The sequence below is a fragment of the Pleurodeles waltl genome, chromosome 11, assembly GCF_031143425.1.
Source record: "Pleurodeles waltl isolate 20211129_DDA chromosome 11, aPleWal1.hap1.20221129, whole genome shotgun sequence".
Classification (NCBI taxonomy): domain Eukaryota; kingdom Metazoa; phylum Chordata; class Amphibia; order Caudata; family Salamandridae; genus Pleurodeles; species Pleurodeles waltl.
The window spans coordinates 423,369,993-423,393,340 of NC_090450.1; the positions used below are offsets into that span (position 1 = coordinate 423,369,993).

General features: G+C 45.9%; 1 protein-coding gene across 3 annotated transcripts in view; it reads right to left on the reverse strand.

The window, feature by feature from the left end:
• Positions 1–23,348, reverse strand: part of GIGYF2 (GRB10 interacting GYF protein 2) — a 1,376,329-nt gene that overhangs the window by 366,227 nt on the left and 986,754 nt on the right. For all 3 annotated transcript variants that reach the window (XM_069213782.1, XM_069213784.1, XM_069213783.1), the window contains exon 18: positions 7,629–7,729. In XM_069213782.1, coding sequence (XP_069069883.1) covers positions 7,629–7,729 — 101 coding nt within the window. The remainder of the gene's footprint in view (positions 1–7,628; positions 7,730–23,348) is intronic.

A 23,348-nucleotide genomic window follows, 5' to 3' on the forward strand; every position in this document is an offset into this window, starting at 1 on the left:
TTGAATGAGGTAGAAAGTAAAAAGTGGCAAGGGTATACCCAGATGGGGGTCCTTGGCTCACTGAGCCAATGGATTCAAGCTGGCCAGCCTGATAAGGGGTGATACCCCGAAACCGGTCCCAGGATGTTGTTTCCAGTCGAGGGAGGACCAGGCCTGGCTGTTCGGGCTGGACTGTTCCCATGGGGAAAAGGGTCAAGATTGATATGGCTGGGTCCAAACTGGGGTGGCATAGTGAGCAAAATAATTGATGGATTAAACCCAGATCTGTGACTGGGGGTGAATGTCAGCACTCCTGCCATCATCTTGTTGTGTTGCTAGGAAAGAAGAAAAACACCTTGGGGGATATTTGCGGTTTGTCCTAGGAATTACCCTATAGGCGTGAACTTGGAAGAAGTGTTCTCGAAGAGTTAGAGACTGAAGGTCACTCACACGTGTGATGGCAACTAGGAAGACTACCTTCCAGGAAAGGTACTATAAAGGACATGAGTCAAGTGGTTTGCAAGTCTAGTGAGATGTTGAGATTCCACACAGGGTAGATTGACAGTTTTCAGTCCCACCCTCAAGGGCTTTATGACAGACTGAAGCATGTTCTCTGTTCTGAAGGTAGGCAGCAACGGTGAAGTTTCACGGAAGTATAAGCAAGGCTTGGCTTTGCAGGTGAAGCAGATAAAAGACAATTGACCAGATGTACGATACATTTTTCTGGTTGAAATGCTTTTTCTAATGTACAAAAGGTAAAATGCGATTCGGTATTTGGAAGGGGTATGTTTAGGGCATCCCTTTCTAATGCCAAATCGGTATGGTATGTATTATTGTTTTGCGACTGAATTCCGGTTGCAAAACAGTAATACTTTACCACCAGTTTCAAACTGGTGGTAACCCATTTGCGAAAGGGATCCCCCAGGAACCCCTCCCATTTGAAACTGTACATAATATTTTTTAAGAGCAGGCAGTCAAATGAAACGTCAAAGTTTCATTTTTTTCTTTTTAAACACATTCAGTTTTCCATTAAGGAAAACGGACTGTATTTTTTTAAAAATATGCTTTATTTAAAAGCAATCACAGACATGGCGGGCTGCTGACCCTAGGAAGCCACCATCCCTGTGAAGGTGGGGTTCATAATGGGTTGCAAATTGCCACCCACAAGGAATCACAAATGAAAATCAAAAGTATTTTGTAAATTAGGAATACAGATTTCCTAATTGCGAATCAGAGAGAATCGCAATTAGGAAATCGATAATCCTATGTTGATACATCTAGCCCAATATCTTGGACTGCTGTCTTGAGAGGGTTGATGTGCCTGGGACTATAGTAGAGCGCCAATCTTTTCCATTTTGCTGAATAGCAAGCTCTTGTTGTGTGCCTCCTTGAGGATGGTCATACACTCTGAAGGTAACTTGAGGTAGCCAAACTCTAAGACCTCAGGAGCCAAATCGCTAGATTTAGCTGCTGGGGTCTCAGGTAGCTGAGTGAGCCCTGACTCTGCATTGGAAGGTCTGGCCTGTTAGGCACTCTGGTGGGGCACTAGGGAGAGGTTGAGGAGAGTGGTAGAACAGGGCTGTCTGGCTCAGGTGGGTGTCACCAGGATGGGAGTAAAGGATATTTGCCAAGGTCTCAAAGCCATAAACTAAAGAAATGGGAGAATCGCAAAAGGGTAGGCAAATATCTCTGACCAATTTATCCATAGTGCATTGCCCATAGACTGTGGGTGTGGATACCTGGAGGAAAAGCTTTAATAATTTGTGTTTCGCTGGTGGCAAAAAGGTCTATGTAGGGGAATCCCCAACAATGGAAGTACTGCAGTAGGACTTGTGGGTAGAGTTCACACTTGTGAATTTCTTGTTGCATCCTGCTGAGCAGGTCTGCAAAGTTGCTGTCACTCCCAGTAGATATTCTGCACCTAGAATAGATCAAGTGAAGTGCCCACTGCCAAAATACCCTGAGCCAATACAGACAACTCTGGGGAATCAGTGCCAATCTGCTTCTGTAGGTAGCATATGGCAGTCATGTCATCTGTGTGAATGAAAGCTACCCTGTGCTGAACATGAGTGAGGAACGACTTGAGTGCTTGCTTGAAGGCCAGCAGTTCCATGTACGGAGATCCTGTAAGTTTGAGGTCCACATACCCGCAGTAGTAAAATCTTTGATATGCTCCCCCCACTTCGTGAGGGAAGCGTCCGGTGTGATGGTCACCTGTTGAACTGGGTCGAGAAAGGGCCTGCCTTGAAATATACTGGTGCAAAAACAACAAGTGATGGACGGACTGTTGAACAATGTCAAACATTCACCCCCAGTACAGAGATCTGGGCCTAAATCCATAATTTTTTTGCCACCCATGCCGTTCCAGTTTGGACCCAGCTATATGCAAAGCAGTCTTGACCCTGTTCCCAATGGGAACAGTCCAGCCCGAACTGCCACGCCAGGTCCTCCCTGGACTGGAAACAAGCCTCCTAGGACCAGTTTCAGGGTATCACCCTTCATCAGCCAGGCTAGCTTGATTCCAGTGGCATGGGGAGCACAGGACCCACGTCTGGGCATACCCTTCCCACTTGGGGCGACAAATGCAAAAACAACAAGTGATGGACGGAATGCTGAACAATGTCAAACATTCACCCCTAGTACAGAGATCTGGGCCTAAATCCATCATTTTTTTGCCACCCATACCGTTCCAGTTTGGACCCAGCTATATGCAAATCAGTCTTGACCCCGTTCACAATGGGAACAGTCCAGCCCGAATGAGGGAACAGGGTCAAGACTGATTTGCATATGGCTGGGTCCAAACTGGGGTGGCATGGTGAGCAAAAGAACGATGGATTAAACCCAGATCTGTGACTGGGGGTGAGTGTTTGACAATGTTCAGCACTCCGTCCATCATCCTTTTGTGTTGCTAAAGTTGCCCTAAGTGGGAAGGGTATGCCCAGAAGTGGGTCCCTTGCTCACTGTGCCACTGGATTCAAGCTAGCCTGGCTGATGAAGGGTGAAACCCTGAAACCGGTCCCAGGATGCTTATTTCCAGTCCAGGGAGGACCTGGCTTTGCAGTTCGGGCTGGACTGTTCCCATGAGGGAACAGGGTCAAGACTGATTTGCATATGGCTGGGTCCAAACTGGGGTGGCATGGTGAGCAAAAGAACGATGGATTAAACCCAGATCTGTGACTGGGGGTGAGTGTTTACATTGTTCAGCACTCCGTCCATCATCCTTTTGTGTTGAAATATACTGGTGCTGTTCCATCAGTGTGGAAAGCAATTAGTGCAACCTCAGATCAACACCAGATCCTCCAGCGACCCTCTGCTTGTGGCCACTGCTGTGTAGTGAGGCACTCCTGTAACAGACGCATGTGTAAACTGGCAGGTAGAACTGTGACAATGCAGGAGGCCATCATGCCAAGGAGGCACATGCGCATCCTTACTGTTAGTTGGCGATCTCGCTGAAAAAGCGGGAGCAACGTTTGGAAAGCTTTAACTCATGCTGGGCTGGGATAGACTTTACCAGTGACTAAGTCGAGAACTGCTCCTAGGAAGAGCTGGACCTGGCGGGCTGAAGGTTGGATTCAGCTATGTTGATAGTACAGCCCAGATTGTTTAACAGGTTGATGGTGAATTGGTTGTATGGCAAGCACTGTTGTGTTGCACTCTTGATCAGACAGCCGTCCAAGTAAGGGAAGACAGGGATGCCCTTCTACCCTTGGTGAAAGGCCATCACAGCAAGACACTTTGTGAACACCCTGGGGGTGGTAGTAACCCCAAAGGGTGGCACTTTGAATTAGTATGCTGACCACTTACACCATAGACCGTTTGTAAAGGTGATGTGCAGGTTAGATTAGGATGTGAAAGTAGGCATCCTTCAGGCCAAGGGTGGTCATGAAGTAATCTTGATGCAGTAGAGCGATGACATACTGGAGTATCACCATGTGAAGCAGTCTGACAGGATATATTTGTTCAGGGGCCTGAGGTCTAATATGGATCTTAGGGACTCCTCTTTTTTGGGGCTGAGAAAGTACTAGGAGTACATTCCCTTGCCCTGGAAGTGGAGAGGACTAGTTCTATGGCCCCCTTTGCAAATTAGTGCCTCTACTTCTTCCTGAAGGAGGTGCTGGTGTTCCTGTAAGACGGTGTGTCTGAGGGGAGGGATGTTCGGTGGGGATGAGGCAAGTTCTGAGCATTAGCCCTGCTTTATGATGGAAAGAAGCCACTAATTGGAGGTGAGCCCCACCAACGAGCTAGAAAACCCAGCAGGCTTCCCCACACAGGTATAGTGTGATCGGGAGAAGGGAGAGGGAGTCACTGCTTAGTTAAGGTAGCTGATTTCCCCGAACTCCACATCTCTAGATTTACTGCCCTTATAATCTCCCCTGGAGTAGCCCCATGATGGCTTTTGTTGATGCTGTTACATCTGGTATGAGGTAGATGTCTTAGGGGAGGTGTTCTTAGAGCACACTCTTATAGTGGAGCCTTCTAAAGGAACCCCTGAGCAGAAGGTGTTTTGAAGTGCTTCCATTGCCACTGCAGTATCTGTGTTGTCCTTGATTTTTTCCAGCATCTCATCAACCTGCGGGCCGAAGAGTGCCTCCCCATTGAAAGGCAGGGTGATGATATGCTGCTGTACTTCGGTTTAAAAAACATAAACACACAACCAGGTGTGACGTTGAATCAGGATATGCAAGTTAAATTTAGCTTCAGCCGGCGAGTCTTTCACACCAAGGCCTACATTTGCTTTCAGGAGTTCATTGTCGACTCAGCCACCATTATCTTTCTTGGAGTTACCGGTCTGTGTTTTTCTTTCAGTCTTCTGTGTTCTTTTTCAAGGTTGATCATGTTCTTTTTCGAGGTCAGTCTGGTCCACCTGGTTCTTCAGCGGTGTTATCATCCTCCTGACTCGACAACCTCCAGTCTCTGAGCGAGGTCATGTCTTCTTGACCCTGCATAGCAGAGTATGCACGTCTTTATTTGTTGCGAGTCTTCAACTTCTTTGCCTTAAACTCCGCACGGGCCACGCAGGATTCAGAGTCGTGGTCAATAGGTAAGGAAAGATGTAGACCTGATGGATGTCCCTCTGCAAACTTGTTGTGCCACTGTAAGCAGAAATGGAATAGAGTGCTTCAATTTCATGACAAGCAGGGGTCTCTCTCTTCGTGCATTTGCTCTCTCGATGACAAAAAACTTCACCTGGAAACAAGAATCTAAAGATGGCAACCAAAAGTGAAGCTTTCGGGGATGCCATCTGACGTCAGAGGAGGATGGAACAGGCACCAAATGGCGGGGAACGGACAGTCGATGCCCCCAAAAACAGTGTGAGAAAGAAAAAGAACTACTACATCTAAGAAATTTTAGATCCAAACACTAGATGGTGGAATAATGCATCCAAAAAAGAGTTTGCTGCAAAAGTCTAATTATGGGCCCACATCAGTGTAAAGAAGGGAAACTAAGTAATTATTTTCCTCATTGTGGGGAATGTTTAAACCCTTAGAAACCATCTGAGTCACTGCAAAAAAAATGGGTTTGCATCTGGGCAGCGAAGCAGAAGAGAGTCATCCTCAGAGGCTGCAACTTAATGTTTCAAAAAGTAACATGTGGAGAGCTCTCACCAAAGCCAGCTCTGGATCCGCTGGGGGAGTCAGAACAGAGTCCAGTACCAACACCTCTGGAGGAGAATTGGTGATAAACTAGGAAGAGTAGGTAGGACCTGTATAAATATGTTGGGGTGAAGTGTTGGGCAGAGGCCAAAAGTGGTCAGTCAGTCAGCACCAGGGGAGGCCACATACCAGAGGTACAACTGAAGCCAAGACAGATCAATGGGGCACAAAGACATCCCTAAAACCTTTGCAAAATGTTGCATTATGGCCTCTTTAAAGGGCTTCTGCAGATTCGGTGATGGCCTAGCAAACTCTGGATGTATGGCTTCTAGCTCCATGGCTTCGGATACATCAAGGAGCACCTGGGCCAGGTGTTTCAGACAGACACAGTGCTGGTCCATGACTGACATCTGATTCCTACAACTGCAGCACAGCTTAAACCTAATAATCCATGGAGAGCTATCCCTGAACTATGTCAGTAAATGTTCTGAAGAGTTTGGTAAAACCTCCAAAAAGTTGGTAGCATAATCCAGATTCACATTGAAAGGTGTGGAAATAAAGAGGTAAGATGTCAGCACACTGGGGTGGCGCGTATGAGGATCTGTGTAGCCACATGCGGAGGGAGGTCTTAGTTGGAATGAATCCGATGACAGCAATCTGCCAGCGTGTAGGAGCTATTGTAGAACTTTCCAGATTCAGTCTGTGGTTCAAGGAGGTTCAAAAGATGGAGAATCTGTAGTCAGAAGTATTCATGAGGACAGAATGGCCTAAGTCTTCAGAATGTTTGTCAAAACACACAAAAGATTCAAAGTTGTACTGGCTTGTCAGATGGGCAACCAGCAAAGCCTACGACACAGAAGTGGTTTGCCCAGCACTAAACTATACCATGGGGTGTAACGGTGGGGGTTGACTAGTACCAGGGTTGGACTCAAAAGTTGGTGTCAAATCAAGGACGCAAAGGCTTCTTGGGGACCTGTCGCGCACCAGAGGGAGTTGGACTGAAGCTATTTTGTACATAGTCCAGCTTCACCGAGGTAAAGGTCATTATCATCAGGCTGGGAGAAATGGAAGCGGATTAGAGGACTCCTCCCCTAGAACTCCATGAATACAGCTCAGATGTCCATGTCAAGGTAGATTCAGGAAATGAAGCTACCCAATGTAAAACCTACCTCTGGTTTGGGAACAATGTTGGAACAGCATAGAGTCCCACCTGGGGACTTTTGGGAGTATTTGCTCTACATTAAGTAGAGGCCCGCTTTGAGGATTTATCTGTTGAAGATATGCCGGAGAAGAGCCTTGACCTAGAACACTAACCCCATTGTTCGTCCAGGCCCACGTTAGGAAAAGTTTAATCTCCGGCTACTTGATAGTCTCCTTAGGGCTCACGCAGTCACATCACATGACAGAGTAGTGATTAGAGGCCAGTAATCATAGGAACATGTTGTGAGACACGAGAGCTGCATATGCCATCCACGAAAGGCACAAATTAAACCAAGGTAATTATGGAGGAGACACACTTCCATATTTAAAAGAGCAATAAACAGATGGAAAGCATTTTCAGTACAGCAATTCCAGTTCTACGCCATAGGGTGTGAAAAAAAAAAAAACGGTTGTCATTGTGCCAAGATGGAACACTGGATTGTCCGTCCTGTTATATCTAGGATGGTTCCTTGAGCTCTGACTGATGTGTTGTGCCAACTGGAGCAAAAGAGGTATTGCAAGTTTTGTGATTCAGTTTGGCACCTGGAGAAAATAAAGAGGTGAAGATTCTTGTAGGTGTCCATCCGAATACTCACTGTATTAGAATGAACACTGACAAATCAACCCTAAGAACATTGGAGCCATCTCAAAAGTAAAACATCAAATTAAGGTAGATCCCTTGATGAAGATGTGGAAGCTGCTCACACAGTATAAAATAATGAGAATTATAGTAGAGTTGGTCTTGGAAAGCACCTTCTGAAAGTTGCACACAAATGACAAGAGCAGATAATAGTAAAGGTGCACTTGTTAAAGGGGAAAGGTTACTGGCATCGTCACATTCATTTGTAGAATTACCTGTAGGTTGTAGGGCAGGAGTTTGGAGCTCCCATACTGAGTTGGCATCTGGTACAGACATGGTTCTTGTCACTGGATGGACCAAGTTCTGCTCTGAGATTCTGTAACACAAGATTGTAAAAGAAACACTTTAGGCGAGATCAAATTTGGAGACTTTCAGAAGAGAAAAATCTCCTTCTGCCCCATTAAACCTGTGTAGCTCAGTGAAAGTGGCATTGTTGATGAAAGCTGAGAAGTGTTTTTTAAGTGACAAATGAGACTATAATAAATGTAGTGCTTAATTAGTGCTAAAGACTACAGCAGTATGAGCCAAACCCTATCCAATACTATGCCTGTGCAACAAGACTTCAGAAGTGTAAACTACCTCTCAAAAATGCTAGCAGTTCTACAAGAACATATCAGTAGCTACTAAATTCAGCTATACAGTGTCAGTGCTGTGGAATATGACAAGCATAAGCCTTCAGCCAGTGCTGCAAAACTCTTGCAGCAATCATCTTCTTGGAAGAGAACAAAGAGGAGATATGTAGCCTCATTTACACAGAGTATTATCAACATGTATGTACCGCTTTTCCAATACCTCTGCCTACCATTTATTCAGTTAAAATATTCAATCAATATAGATTCACATGCTTTTGAGACCATCACACCCTTACTGTGACCAACTACAGGAAATCCCTTTTGCAGAAAGTTAAATTCACTAGGCATTTAACCATTAAAGTGCCGAGCCCTAATTATGTCCATGTGCTAACATTATCCCTAGCATCAACTAGACTGTGTGTTCTAGTTAATGTCATGACTTTAAAACAACAAAAACCAACCGTACCACCTTCTGAAAAACGTGTAACTGCATTTGAAGCTGAAAGGGAAATAGAAGAAGCTACTCAACACTGTAAATTTACTAACTCATCGTACATTTTTAAAAGAAACACTTGTCCCCTTGTACTGTGCCTCAAATGCTGCTGGGACAAAAGTCTTCTTAGTGGAGATACGGAGTTGTGTTTTCCTGTACACTTTTTTCAGGTTAGCACTGTACTTTATTTCTAGTGTGCTCCACAATCATGTAAGCTCATTAGAGATGATTTAAAAAAAATGTTTTACTGTAAAGTACTGAAAGCTTAGAGTAGGTCCAGATTCTGATTGAGGGTGGCTGTTGACACTCAACCAAGGGAATACAATTACTGGCAGACTGGGGTGCAAAATCACAGTCCAGGAGCACAAGGCTTTTCACCTCGGACTCCATGGGTGACCGTCTACTGGTTCTCGGAGGTTAAAGTTCTGTCTAGTGAACATAACTCGGGTCCTTTGTCTGGAGTTTGCATCACCTATGGGACATATATGAAAATCTATGTGTGCACCTGTACTTGATGAAAGACCAGGTTTCAATGGGTCATCAAAAGGGTTGCACTCGAAAGTGGCTTTCCTGTTGGAAATGCCAGCCTAAATGTCCTCCTTCCCAGGATCCTCAGCAAAAACCAGAACTGCAACCAACAGAAACAGATGCAGAACTCTGTCTGATTACAATCTACGAATCACCTCAACTGTTCAAAAGTGGTCAGGCCAGCAACTCTTGACTACAGAGCTGGCAAAACTGGACAATAGGAAAAGATTTAGGTTTGAACTAGGTGATGTTCATGACCCCTTGACCAGGTCCAGGTAGATTGCCTACAAACCCACTTACGATGGCACACCAACATAGGAAAGAATATAGGACCATGCTGGCCCCAAAAGAAACTTGTTGAAAGGCAATAGAGGTTCAGTTGCATGCCCAGATAGCTGTAGCACTTCTGTCAATTTAGATTTGCAGTCCATCATAGATAACAGTAGTTATACGACCTGTGCCACCTTTCCTCTTTTGACACTCCTCTTATAGGAGCTGGGCCTACTTTCTGGACCAACGTATTATCTCTGGGGATTTAAGGAGGGGATGATCTTGGGGTTAGAGTGAGGATTTTGAACATGTCCTTCGGTAGGAAAGCATTCAGGGAGTGAAGATCCAAAATCGGCTTGAGACCTCTGTTCTGGGTCACCAGGAAGTCATCAATTTCCAAGTCTGGTACTCTCAATGGCCCCATTGATCAAAAGCAACATGAATTATTGCAGAAGGATGGTGGCATGATCAGATGAGATCTGAACAGGAACAGGTGGGATAAATGGTGGGATGAACTCAATGGAGGGCATAACTTTAGTTAAATAATGGGCAGTACACACCAATCTGAAGTGATGCAATTCAAGCGGGCAGGAAAAATCCTGCCCCTCAGTGGCTGTGTTTGGTCCTGTAAGGAGAAATCAAAGTAGCTGAAAGCCATTTTGGCAGATGAGGAGAAGATTGCTGCCATTAGTGATTGGGCCTCGACTACCACCATGTCCTCTGCAGCTGCGAAAAGTGTAGGCCTGCTGCTGAACTACAGCTGTCAACAGGCCATACTCCAGCAAACAGGCTCTAAACCTTCGGTACTGCTGGTGAAACATGTAGACAAATGAGAATGCCCAGACAGCGGGCTTTAACAAGGCTGCCTTTAAAGCGTTCTAGCACATAGTCAGCCTTTACCCTCCACAGCCAAATGCATCAAATGGCATGTTTATTAAAAAAGCCTTCACACTGCAGGAAAACCAAGTAGCATGTATCCAGGCAAGAGGACTGCAATTTTAACTGGTGCCCTTGGCACGGATCACACAGTCTGTTGAGTTAAATCCAGCATATAACACGTATTTGCCAATATCTTGTCAATCCAGAATTGTTTTGCAAAGGCTGTTTTGAATGAGCCAGGTACAGATGGCACAACCTTGCTGGCCACGTTTTACAGCTTCTATGTAGATCGCATTCAGCAACCAGAGAGCCAAAATGGCAGATAAAAAAAGATACTTTCCGTTGGTAACATCTTTTCTGACAGCGACTAGAAGCATATTTCTCATTTTTTTAATGTACCCAGACGTCAGACTAAATCCAGGAGCTTTAGCATTTCAATTCCCCCCAGCGTCGACAGGTGACATTGTGCTACATCATACCACTAGTTCTCATTTGGACGGGACGCCAGGACAAGTATATATGCATGTCACCTGCTTGCAGTGGCGCCAGATACTTTCTGCACTCTGACACTGAGCCCATAGAAAACAATATGAAACAGTGTGCAGAAAGTTTTCAGTCAGAATCCTATTAAGATTGACAATACAATAGAGGGACTGGGCGATTTAAATTGGTCCAGAGCACATTCTCCCGAAAGTCAAATACAAAAAAATTAGGTACACTGTTCCAAGAGCACCACCAAACGTTAGCTAGGCACTTCTCTAAGTAGAAGCAAGTGCCCTCAAACACCCAATGGGTGTCATGCTTCATCATTGGGCCTGCTCCTCATCGGGCCGGCGCTGCAATGCCCGACGGCCCCCTTTAGGTGACTTCTTGTCATAGATCTTTTAATAAGTGCTGTAGCCAGTAGTAGGAGTAGACTAAAAAATAAATGAGGAAGTGAAGGAGGTAGTGTGTTAAAATTGTTTTTAGGCCCTATCATAAATCAGTTTACTGTCACTAAAGGGTCTAGGTCAAGGTTAAAAACAAGGGAAGTGACCAAAGAAGTAATGTTCCTCCACTCAACCGAAAACCGAAAAGAATAGGGAAAGGAAATGTAGTCCTTTAACCCTCAATGGTCGACATGTTTCACACCTATATTGTCACATATAGATCAGTTGGCGTTTTTTCAGGACCAAAAGTTGAGCAAAGAAACACCTAGACTTCACTTGGGACTTCACTTGGGGAACCTTAAGTGTTTTCAAAGTGCATGAAAACTTAAATAAAGGACTTACATAAAAAGACTAGAAGCCCTAGTTAGGGAAAGGGCCCCTTGGGAACATGCAAGCCTAGGAACTACTGCAAAGATTTTTTGCACTTCGTCCAAACACCAAGGCCTACCCAGTGACCGCAGACCTCATTAAGATTGGTCTGAATAAGACCATTCCACAGAATGAGAAGTAGGGACTGCATGTACGGAATCTGCAGTTACACAGTCTATCAGAAGAGACATTATCAAAGGTAAGTAACATTTTCTTCTAATAGAAACTTCTAATTGCAGATTCCTCACTTTTTAAATACATATCAAAGCACTAACCTCACAATTCTGCGGAATGACTCAGACCATGAAATCCTGCAGGACAGATTTGGCAAAGCTCCCGTCACAATGGTCTTAGCTGTCTAGACAGTAGTGTTTTGTGAACATGTGGAGGGATGCCCACAGAGCAGTCTGGCAAACGTCAAAGACTGGAAGAGAACATGCTAGCGCTGTGGTAGCAGCCTTTGCTCTGGTGGAGTGAGCACTTAAAATCTCCTGAGGCCTCTTGTGGCCATACACAGCAGATATAAATATGAAGGTCAATCCATTTAGAGATGGTGCTTGTCTCTCACCTTACCCTTCTTTGTGCAAAAAACCCAACAAGCAGTTGTTTGTCCTGTCAAAATTCCCTGGTTCTCTCGATAAAAAGAAGATAAAGGCCTGAACTTCACTCACCCACCTGGCAGGCGTGGTGGAGATGAGAAAGAACACCATTTCAAATGTACGAAGGTGTAATGGACAACTGTACATAGGTTCAAAGGACAAGCACATCAGATAGGTCAAGACAAGATTTAGATCCCACTTCGGCATTATGAAAGGAGTAGGTTGGAACATATGGGTAAGTCCTTTCAATAAACATGCATTTGCAATGCAATGGGTCTCGTGTTTGCTTGAGTGAGAGCTAATAGCATTGTAAATCCCTAACTGGACTTTTCTTGCCACAAATTAAAAATGAAAAGTAAAACAGATCACATAAGCGAGCCAATTCAAAGCACCATGGCCGTCATGTGCGTGAGCACGAACGAGACACAAAAGGAAAAAAGTTTGCTCAAAAGTCAAACGTATTGGCAAACGTGCAATTGTCCACATAACCGGGTCGATGGCCAAGGCGGTAACAAAATTGCCCCAAGGAGGGACAAACGTAAAGCATTTACCAATGATGATGATGGATTTCTGAAAGGCATGAACGAGTGATAGTGATGGGCGTTTGGTGGGCGTGGTTAAAAGAGTCAGAGCACTTGCGCGCTTGACCTAAAAAAAAGTTCATCATAACAGGTGATCTGAAAAGGGATGGCTGATCCAGTAATCATAAAAAGGCCAAAAGGGCCAATAAGTAACCTTTAATTGAGGCCACAGACAAACCTTGCTGGGTTGATGATAAACAAAAACATATTTAAGACAGGGAAGCCTGTAGGGCCTGGATGTGAGCAAATGAACACCATACAAACTTTCCCAGTATTCTGCAAAAAACAGTAGGACACCTAGCTGCCAGAATAACACCAATTACTTTGGGAGAAGATTAAATGCCATCAACTGTTGCCACTCAGCCTACTTGCATGGAGGTGTAGGTTGTGCAGGCTTGGGTGTAGGACTCTGCCCTGCTGCTGTGACAGAAGATCCTCCTGAAGAGACCACCAAACTGGAGAACATATGATCATGACCAGGAGTTCATGTACCAAACACTCCTCCTCACAAAGTCACTAGGATGACTTGGGACAGGTCTTGCCTGATTTTAATGAACACTCTGAGCTGGAGAAGTGGTGGAGGAAATGAGTACAGGAATCCCAAGAACCAAGGTAGTTGAAAGGCATCTCCGAAGGAAGATTGCAGGAAACTGGCCCCTTGTTTGCAGTACCACCCACCACCACACTTTTTGCCTGATACCTGATGGTAACTTGACTGGGTGTGTGCTGGGATCCTGCTAAGCAGGCCCCAGCACCAGTGTACTTTCCCTAAACTGTACCATTGTTTCCACAATTGGCACATCCCTGGCGCACAGCTAAGTCCTTGTAAAAGGTACCAGTGATACCAAGGGCTCTGTGACCAGGGAGGGTCCCTAAGGTCTGCGTCATGTACACTGCCTTTGAAGATTGTGTGCGCTTAAGGGGAGAAAAAGGTAAAGTCGACATGGTATACCTCTCAGGGTGTCATGCTCACCAACCACTGACTGTGGCATTGGTAAGTCACCCCTCCAGCAGGCCTTACAGCCCTAAGACAGAGTGCACAGGTGAGGGCATAGCTGCATGAGCAATATGCCCCTACAGTGTCTGAGTCCATTCTTAGACATTGTAAGTGCAGTGTGGCCACCTCCTAAGATTCCTGGCAATCTCAAGACAAGAAGAAAGGAGACTGCTAAGCTGAACCCCCAGCCTTGAAGACTCCAGACGACAACTGACTTAGCCCAAACCTTATCAGCCTGTCTGCAGCTTCAAAGAGTCTGCTACCAAAAAGGTAACGCATCCAGCAGGACTAGCAAATTTTCCAAACCCCCAGAGGACAGCCTGCCCACTAGAGGACCAAGAACTCCCAAGGACAGAGGCCCTGTCCAGAAGAAACCCTCCAAAAGGACTCCAGAACTGCCCCAGATCCGTGAGTCCTGCCCACTCTACACCCGATGCCCACGGCCTGTGTCTAGGTGGCCCACCAGTCCAGAGCAGTTGTCCAGGCAATTCTGACCTTGTGTACAGCCTGGGTTGACACCTCCTGGTCAACACTATGATGCCTGCAGTCTAAATCCGGAGGACCCCTGATCGCGGAACAACCAGACAAAGATTCCAGACGCCTAAAAGTGCCGCTGCACCCTTAACGCCTGGCCTTGGGGAATCCGACCACCGGTCCAGCAACGTTCAGCAGGCAGCCCTCCTCCTTGTCCAGCCTGTGGTTTCCTGGAAACGATCCCCTGGACCCAGCTTGCAGCATCTTTGTCACCCCTGGGGTACCCCTATTGAAAAGCATTTGGAACCGGATTCTCTGTTTGCACCCTGCATCCGGCCACCCCTGTGCTGCTGAGGATGTGTTTGGTGCTGACCTCTGTGTTTGGTGGTGTAAGTTTAGGGGCATCCTGAACTCCGACCAGTGGACATCCTAACCTACGGAGACTAGAACTGTAAGTTTAGTACTTACCTAAAAACTGCACTAATACGTCCTGTAAACAGTTTTCTTTGCCATTGTCTTTTGATACATATGTCCGATACTTACTTGCAGATGTAAAAAGTTCCAAAATTGCCTTTAGATTCAATTGATTTTTTAATTGACAATTTTCTTCTAAATTCACAGAAGTCCTGCTAGTGCCTTAGTTAAATACCATTTAGCATTTCTTGTAAGTTTTTTTTTTTTTTAGTCCTCATATATAGCCAAATACAGACAAGAGAAGCCACATCACGTCCTGGCCCTGATCATCGGCCTGGTGGTCCACCAGAACTCAGGTAGCGAGCGGCCCCCATCAGCCTTAGGGGGGTGGGCAGAACCAGTCCACGCACATCCTCCCAGCTGTTAGATCTTAAAACAATCATTGGACTCTTACCGAAACCAAAACTCAAATGTCAGATCAAGTAGTATCTAAATGGTTCACACTGATCTTATGCCTGAAGAGATGGTTCTATAAAAAACAAAAAAGGGTTCCCACATTCTCAGGGACCTATCCGAGCCATTACTACAGTCTAAATCGGAGATTCTCTTAACTGACAACAACCAATCCCAATGAGTTTGGTTGGGGGGGTGGGGCACAACTAGAGATCCACTTAATACATATTTCCCGCCGGGCATCAGAACCAGATAGAAAAAGAGATGCATCAGAGGTCTCTCCAATCTATCACACAAACTCCTTTCGCCAGTCTCATATAACCCAAATACAACCATTGGAAGAGTTCTCTCATTACGCCTATTTATAATAGACAAGATCGACTTACCGACTTGTTCTCAAAAAGTATGAGTACCCTGGAACTGCCACCAAAAATGAATACCTTCTGCCCCCTCTAGGTCACACATTTCTTTTCAAGTTTTAAAAAGATCCCATAGTTTGCGGTAAGTAGCTAGAAGTAGTTTTCAATTCCTAAAAGTAATCCTCAACTTTATTAACTGCTTTTGTGCCGGGGACATAATGGTTACGTCCAGCGGCACAGTGCTCCTGTGCAGAGGACGTAACCATTAAATCCTGGCACCGGAGCTCGGAGGGAGCGCTCCCTCCGCGGGCTCCCCCCCACATCCCTATGGCAGGGCTGGAAGGGGAATCGCTTCCCCGACCACCCCCGTGACGTCTGATGACGTCAGCACGCAATCGCATGCTGACTTCATCAGAGGTCACCCTTCCATCGCGATGCGGAGGAGAAATGCTCAGCATTTCTCTTCCACTCGGGAGGAGGGGGCAGGCAGAGGCATGAAAGGAAAGGCTTTTCCTTTCATGTCTCTGCAAGCATTTCTGCTGCCCAGAAATGCCCACTAGACACCAGGAATTATTTTCTCCTTTTTTTCCAGACGTACTCATAAGGGGAGCGGCCCCTTGGGCAAGGGCCGCTCCCCAGGGGGGCAAATTTATTTTAGGCCATTTCTGCAGAACCCACTTGGAAGGCCCATCTGCCCCCAAGGGGGACAGAAAGCCCACAAGAGATGATTTTTTTTTTTCAAAATAAGAGGGTGGGGGTATGGCCATGCTCCACCCCAAATAAATGGGGCCAAAGTTGTTCTGCCCACCAGTGGGCAGATGAGGCAATTACCCCCCAATCCACACCGCGGGGGGCAGAAAGTCTACTAGATGCCAGGGAATTAAAAAAAATATATATATTTAGTGGGGTGGTGGCTACCAACCAGTATGGGCCTAGTTAAGCCCCCACCCCAATTGACAGGGGTAACAATCTTTCTATTTGGTTCTGATGCCCAGCGGGAAATATGTATTAAGTGGATCTAAAGATGAGCCCTCCCCCCCTCCCCCCCTACCCCCCAAAAAAACTCATAGGGATTGTCAGTTAAGAGAATCTCCGATTTAGACTGTAGTAATGGCTCGGATAGGTCCCTGAGAATGTGGGAACCCTTTTTTGTTTTTTATAGAACCATCTCTTCAGGCATTAGATCAGTGTGAACCATTTAGATACTACTTGATCTGACGTTTGAGTTTTGGTTTCGGTAAGAGTCCAATGATTGTTTTAAGATCTAACAGCTGGGAGGATGTGGGTGGACTGGTTCTGTCCACCCCCCTAAGGCTGAAGGGGGCCACTCGCTACCTGAGTTCTGGTGGACCACCAGGCCGATGATCAGGGCCAGGACGTGATGTGGCTTCTCTTGTCTGTATTTCGCTATATATGAGGACTCAAAAAAAAAAAACTTACAAGAAATGCTAAATGGGATTTAACTAAGGCACTAGCAGGACTTCTGTGAATTTAGAAGAAAATTGTCACTTAAAAAATCTATTGGATCTAAAGGCAATTTTGGAACTTTTTACATCTGCAAGTAAGTATTGGACATTTGTATCAAAAGACAATGGCAAAGAAAACTGTTTACAGGAAGTGTTAGTGCAGTTTTGAGGTAAGTACTAAACTTACAGTTCTAGTCTCCGTAGGTTAGGATGTCCACTGGTCGGAGTTCAGGATGCCCCCAAACTTACACCACCAAACACAGAGGTCAGCACCAAACACATCCTCAGCAGCACAGGGGTGGCCGGATGCAGGGTGCAAACAGAGAATCCGGTTCCAAATGCTTTTCAATTGACGGGGGTAACAATCTTTCAGCGCTCCCCCGCACACTAAAACATCTTATCCCACGGCAAGCAGAGGACATTTGATTATTTGGGGTTTTGGTTTTACATTTGGGCCATGAGAGCTTGGCTAACTCTCAAAATCGTGCTACTTGGAATGGTGAGGGTTGCACTTTCTGGACTTTGGGACGCTGCCATGTAAAAAAATCCACAAGACCTAGACACATCTGAAAACTAAACATTTGGTTGTTTCCAGGGTGGTGTGCTTCACATGAACCCCGCACCATTTTATTACCCACAATGCCCTGCAAACCTCCAACTTTGCTGGAAATCACACATTTTTTCCACATTTATGTGATGGAACCTTCCGGAATCTGCAGGAATCCACAAAATTCCTACCGCCCAGCATTGTCTCATCTATAACGATAAAAATTCTGCGGCACTTGTGTCTGCCTAAAAATGTTTTTTTTCCAAACTGCCCTTTTAGTTCCCCCTCAATTTCGACATGTTTTTGGCTCTTTCCTGTCACGCCCACCTAAACAAGTGAGGTAACAGTTTTACCGGGTGACTGAGGGGAACGTTGGGTGATAGGAAATCTGTCCCGGTGCGGTGATCCCACACAGAAATGTGGGAAAAACTTGTTTTTTTTAGCTAATTTTGAGGTTTGCTCAGGATTCTGGGTAGGAAAACATTGGGGGGGATCCACACAAATCACACCTCCCTGGACTTCCTCTGGAGTTTTCAGAAATGTCTTGGTTTGGTAGGTTTCCCTAGATGGCTGTTTAGCCCAGGGCCAAAAATGCTGGAGCCCGCCACCACCCACCCACCGCAATGTGAGGAAAAAGATTTGGGCCAAATTTTGAGGTTTGCAAAGGATTCTGGGTAACAGAACCTGGTGAGCGCCCAACAAGTCACCCAATCCTGGATTCCCCTAGCTGTCCAGCTTTAAAAAATGCGCAGTTTTGGTAGGTTTCCCTAGGTGCTGGCTGAGCTAGAGGCCAAAATCTACAGCTAGGGACTTTGCAAAAACACATCTGATTTCAATGTAAAAATGTGATGTGTCCATGTTGCGTTTCCTGTCACGAGCATTAGGTCTACCCACGCAAGTGCGGTACCATTTTTATCGGGAGACTTGGAGGAACACAGAATAGCAAAACAAGTGTTATTGCCCCTTGTCTTTCTCTACTTTTTTTCCTTCCAAATGTAAGACGGTGTTTAAAAAAGATATCTATTTGAGAAATGCCCTGCAATTCACATGCTATTATGGGCGCCCCGGAATTCAGAGATGTGCAAATAACCAGTGTTTCTCAACACCTTACCTTGTGCCCATTTTGGAAATACAAAGGTTTTCTTGATACCTATTTTTCACTCCTTATATTTCAGCAAATGAATTGCTGTATACCAGGTATAGAATGAAAACCCATTGCAAGGTGCAACTCATTTATTGGCTCTGGGTACCTAGGGTTCTTGATGAACCGGCAAGCCCTATATATCCCTGCAACCAGAAAAGTCCAGCAGACGTAACAGTATATTGCTTTAAAAAATCTGACATCGCAGGAAGAAGTTACAGAGTAAAACGTGGAGAAAAATTGCTGTTTTTTCACCTCAATTTCTAAAGATTTTTTTATTTCAGCTGTTATTTTCGGTAGGAAAACCTTACTGAATCTACACAAATGACCCCTTGCTCAATTCAGAATTTTGTTTATTTTTCAAAAATGCTTAGCTTTCCGGGATCCAGCATTGGTTTCACACCCGTTTCTGTACTAAGTGGAAGGAGACTGAAAGCACAAAAAATTGTAAAAATGGGGTATGTCCAAGTAAAATGCCAAAAATGTGGTTTTCCAATTCAAGTCTGCCTGTTCCTGAAAGCTGGTAAGATGGCGATTTTAGAACCGCAAATCCTTTGTTGATGCCATTTTCAGGGAACACCAAAAGCCTTCTTCTGCAGCCTTTTTTCCCCATTTTTTTTTGGGGGGGGGGGGGGGGGGGGAAAGATTTTTTTGCAGTATTTTGGCTAATTTCTTGGTCTCCTCCAGGGGAATCCACAAACTCTGGGTACCCCTAGGATGTTGGAACAACGGACGCAAATTTGGCATGGATAGCTTATGTGGACAAAACGTTATGAGGGCCTAAGCGCAAATTACCCCAAATAGCCAAAAAAAGGCTCGGCACAGGAGGGGAAAAGGCCTGGCAGCGAAGGGGTTAACAAAATAAGTAGCTCAAAAGACATGGTGGTGGAACTCAACCTTATCCCTTACCTCCATCTTACGATATGAATACAGTGGCCTGGAGTTAGTAATTGAGTGTGTGCCTCATTTATTAACTGTGTGTATGAAGTGCTGGGTGATCAGAGGTATTTTCTGAATTTTCAGCTACTCCAGAGACCAAGAGCTTTGTGGAACAGAGCTCACAAGCCCCGTTTGTTGCAATACCACATGGCGATCGTGCTGTCTGTGAGAACTTGCATGTTACCACTTGAAAGTCGGGAGGAACACCTTTATTGCCAAGCGATTAGCTGACAAACCAAGCAAGGTTGATATGGATGCGAGCTTCAGCCGGAGGTCAAAGTCCTCTGATCACCTCTCCAAAATGACCTTCCCAACCTATTAACGATGTGTTCGTCACAAGCAATAACTCTGGGAGTGGTAGGGAGAGGGGGTCTGCCGTCAGTCCAATTGCAGATGAGCAATCATCACTGTATATCTTTTGCAGTCTCTCTGACATGGGGATGGAATCTGACAGATTTCCTCGGTGCTGAGACCTCAGGCTTCAAATCCTTCTGCAGAGCTCACGTGTCACCATGTGTTGTCAACCAAGAGGATGTAGGCGGTAGAGGCCCAGAAGCCTCAGCCGCTCCCACTGGGACCCAATTCAAAGGTTAAAATATCTGGATCACAGGCCAAATGTCCTGGACTCACTGAGGCGGAGGAAGAGTTCTCAAGAGCACTGTATCCAGGATGGGTCCAATGAAGGAGGGCCATTGTGAAGGAGACAGCCCACTGATGAAGAAATCCAACAATGTCAACAGGTCACCCGTTGTGTGGAGATTGTTTGCGACTATCCATGGTGAGCCCGCCCTCAATAGCCAGTCGAGGTATGGGAAGACTGGCATTCCCAACTTCCACAGATGGGCTGCAACCACCACCATTATCTTTGTCAACACCCAGGCAGCACTAGTCAGGGCAAAAGGGAACATTGTGAACTGAAAATCCTCCTGGCCCACATGAAACAGAAGAAATGAAAGTGAAAATAAGGTCAAAGCAAGGGGGAAGTACTCCTAAACTTCCACAGTAATCTATTGATTAAACCATTATGAATATCCAATCTACAATAAATGTAGCATAAATAAAGTATTATTGCTTTTTGTTTCTTTATACTTATGTTGGTAGGTGCATTAGCAGCGGTGCCCCTACGAACTCCAGTTCCACTGCACTGGATTTCATAAGTGCAGGGAAGCCATTTTATCCGTGTACTGGACACAGGTCACTCACTACCTGTGTTCAGCTTCATAATGGTAACTCTGAACCTGGGCACGTTTGGTATCAAACATGCAGAAATCATACCCCAATACTTTTGTCAGTATTGGTTGTATGATTCCATGCACTCTGGGGGCTCCTTAGAGGACCCCCCCAGTATTGCTTCAACCAGTCTTCCAAGGTTTTCCAGGCAGCCAGCACTGCTGTAGGCCTTCAGACAGGTTTCTGTCCTCCTGCTGCTTGACCAGCTCAGGCAAGGGAAGGGAGAACAAAGGATTTCCTGTGGGAGAGGGTGGCAATACCCTCTCCCTTGGAAATAGGTGTTACAAGGCTTGGGAAGGGTAGCCGCCCCAAGCCACCGGTTTGCTTTGAAAGGCACATTTGGTGCCCTCCTTGCATAAACCTTTTTGCACCAACTCAGGGACCCCGGGTCTCTGCTCTGAAGCGAACCTGGACAAAGGAAAGGGGAGTGTCCATAACCACCCCAGGAGTAGTTTCCACAGCTCCTCCAGGTTGCCACTAGATTCTGACATCTTGAAACCAAGATGTGAGCGGGCAGGACAGGCAGGTGACGTCAGAGACCCCCCTGATAGGTAGTCACCGTGCAAGGTGACCAAACCCCCTATTAGGGCTATTTAGGGACTCCCTTGAGGGTGGGTTCCCAGATTCGATGTGCAAGACTCCACCAGGACTCTCCTGCATTGTTTACTTCTGCTCCTGGCCTCTAGGGCCACACCTGGACACTTTAGGAACCGACAAAACCGCAACTCCCGTGATAACCTCGTCTTGCAACATTGTTTCCCTGGCTCCTTCCAGCAACTGCAGCATTTTCCTGGCTGTGCATCCTTTGGGGTCGGCAAAACTTCAGCTGCACTAGGAAGCCAAAAGGAATCTCCATTGGAGTGAAGGAGTCCCTTCTGCATCTGCAGGTACCTCTAGCAACTAAATCCAGCTGTGTGAATCTGCTCTCCTCTGGAACTTCATGGATCCTCCATCACAGATGTGGTCTGGAGTGATCCCCTGGGTCCTCTCTGCCGACTGTTCAACTTGGGAGATGGTGAGCCCTTGCCTCTCCTTGCAGGACAGCACCCCTGTGCACTGCGACTCTTGCAGCAACCAAGGCTTGTTGTCTCCTGCTCAAAGGGATCTTCAGGCTGTGAGGAGCCCTGGCCCCCAGCACTTCATCCTTCCAAGGACAGTCTCTCCTCTGCTGCTCCAGCGACGTGGGACTCCTCTTCAAGTGTGCTGATTGGGCCTCACTGCAACTTACTGTGCTGGCTGCCAGTGGGTTGCCTATGAGGGCTGCAACGGTTTCTGCTGGCTCCCCCGACTGCTGAGGGTCAGCCTGGACTCCCCTCCAAGAGTTGAGTACCCTTGACCTTGCTGGTCCTCTTTACCCTTGCAACTTCTTTTGCCTTCTCTTGCTTTTACCAAAGCTCGTCGGTGGTTCTGCAGACCACAGACCATCTGCGACCCAGCGACCGACGTGGGACACCATCTGCAGCGCTCCAAGGACTCATCTGCAGCTCCTAGACTCCACAGCTGGTCTTTTTCTTCCACCTTCAACCCGGATCTTCATCCGCAGAAGGGTGGATAGTGGCTCCTGCCCCGACTGGACACTCCATTGTGAACAGGACTCTGTCCCCTTCTTTTGCAGGTCCTCTTCTTCCAGAATCCACCTCTGGCTTCCTCTGGTCTGGGCCTGTTCTTGCACATTTTTTAAGTCCTCTTGTTACTTAGGGAAAACCAGGTACTTTCCTGTGCTCTCCTGGTTGCTGGAATCACTAAGGTACTCACCTCTTGGGGTCCTGAGTTCTCCCAGCTCCCCTCTAACTACTTCATACCTTTGGGTGGGGGACTTCACTTCCCGTTCCACTATTTTAGTATATGGTTGGTCCCTCGCTATTTTCTACAATTCTTGCTAATGCTCGTTGTTTTCTATTCTTATTTCTGATTGCTATTTTGTGTGAGTGTGTGTACATACATATATACACACACACACACACACAGAGTGTATACTTACCTCTGGTTGGGGGTGCCTCCCTATACATAATTAGGTGTAGTGCTACTGTAATAAAGTACCTTTATTTTTATAACACTCTTTGGTTTCTCTCATGTGTGATAAGTTACTGTATAACTAATGTGGTACTTCATAAGCTTTGCATATCTCCTACATGAGTCTTGGCTGCTCATCCACAGCTACCTCTAGAGAGCCCTGGGTTCATAAACACTGTTTTCATTCACTGATAGGAATTGGCTGGACCTGGTATAAGGTGCCAACACCATAGGTGACCACCACATACCAGGCCAACTTCCTATAATCATGACCTCTAAAGGACTGAGTGATCTGTGGCAAATGAGACAAATACTGTCTGTGAAGGTTGCTTCTTCCAAAACCACGAAAAGTGCATTCCTGCTGGGGAAGCCGATATTGTGTCCAGGCCCGATTTAATAGAAAATGTACCCATGTCCAGCTCATCAGCCACTAATTACTCTGGCACAGCAGGTAACAAATAAGCTACATTATCCCAGAATGCATGGGAGTATCTTCCTAAAGGACATGACGTATTCACAGACCTAAAGGCCAAAATAGTATAATAAAACATCCTCTTTGCTTATACCGCCATCTTCTTTGATTCTATATAAGGAGGAGTGGTAGGAAAAGCATTAGATTGGTACATCTTCAAAAAGTTTGTACCGCAGGGCTTTCAGGTCTCGGATACTGTAAAAGGAAACC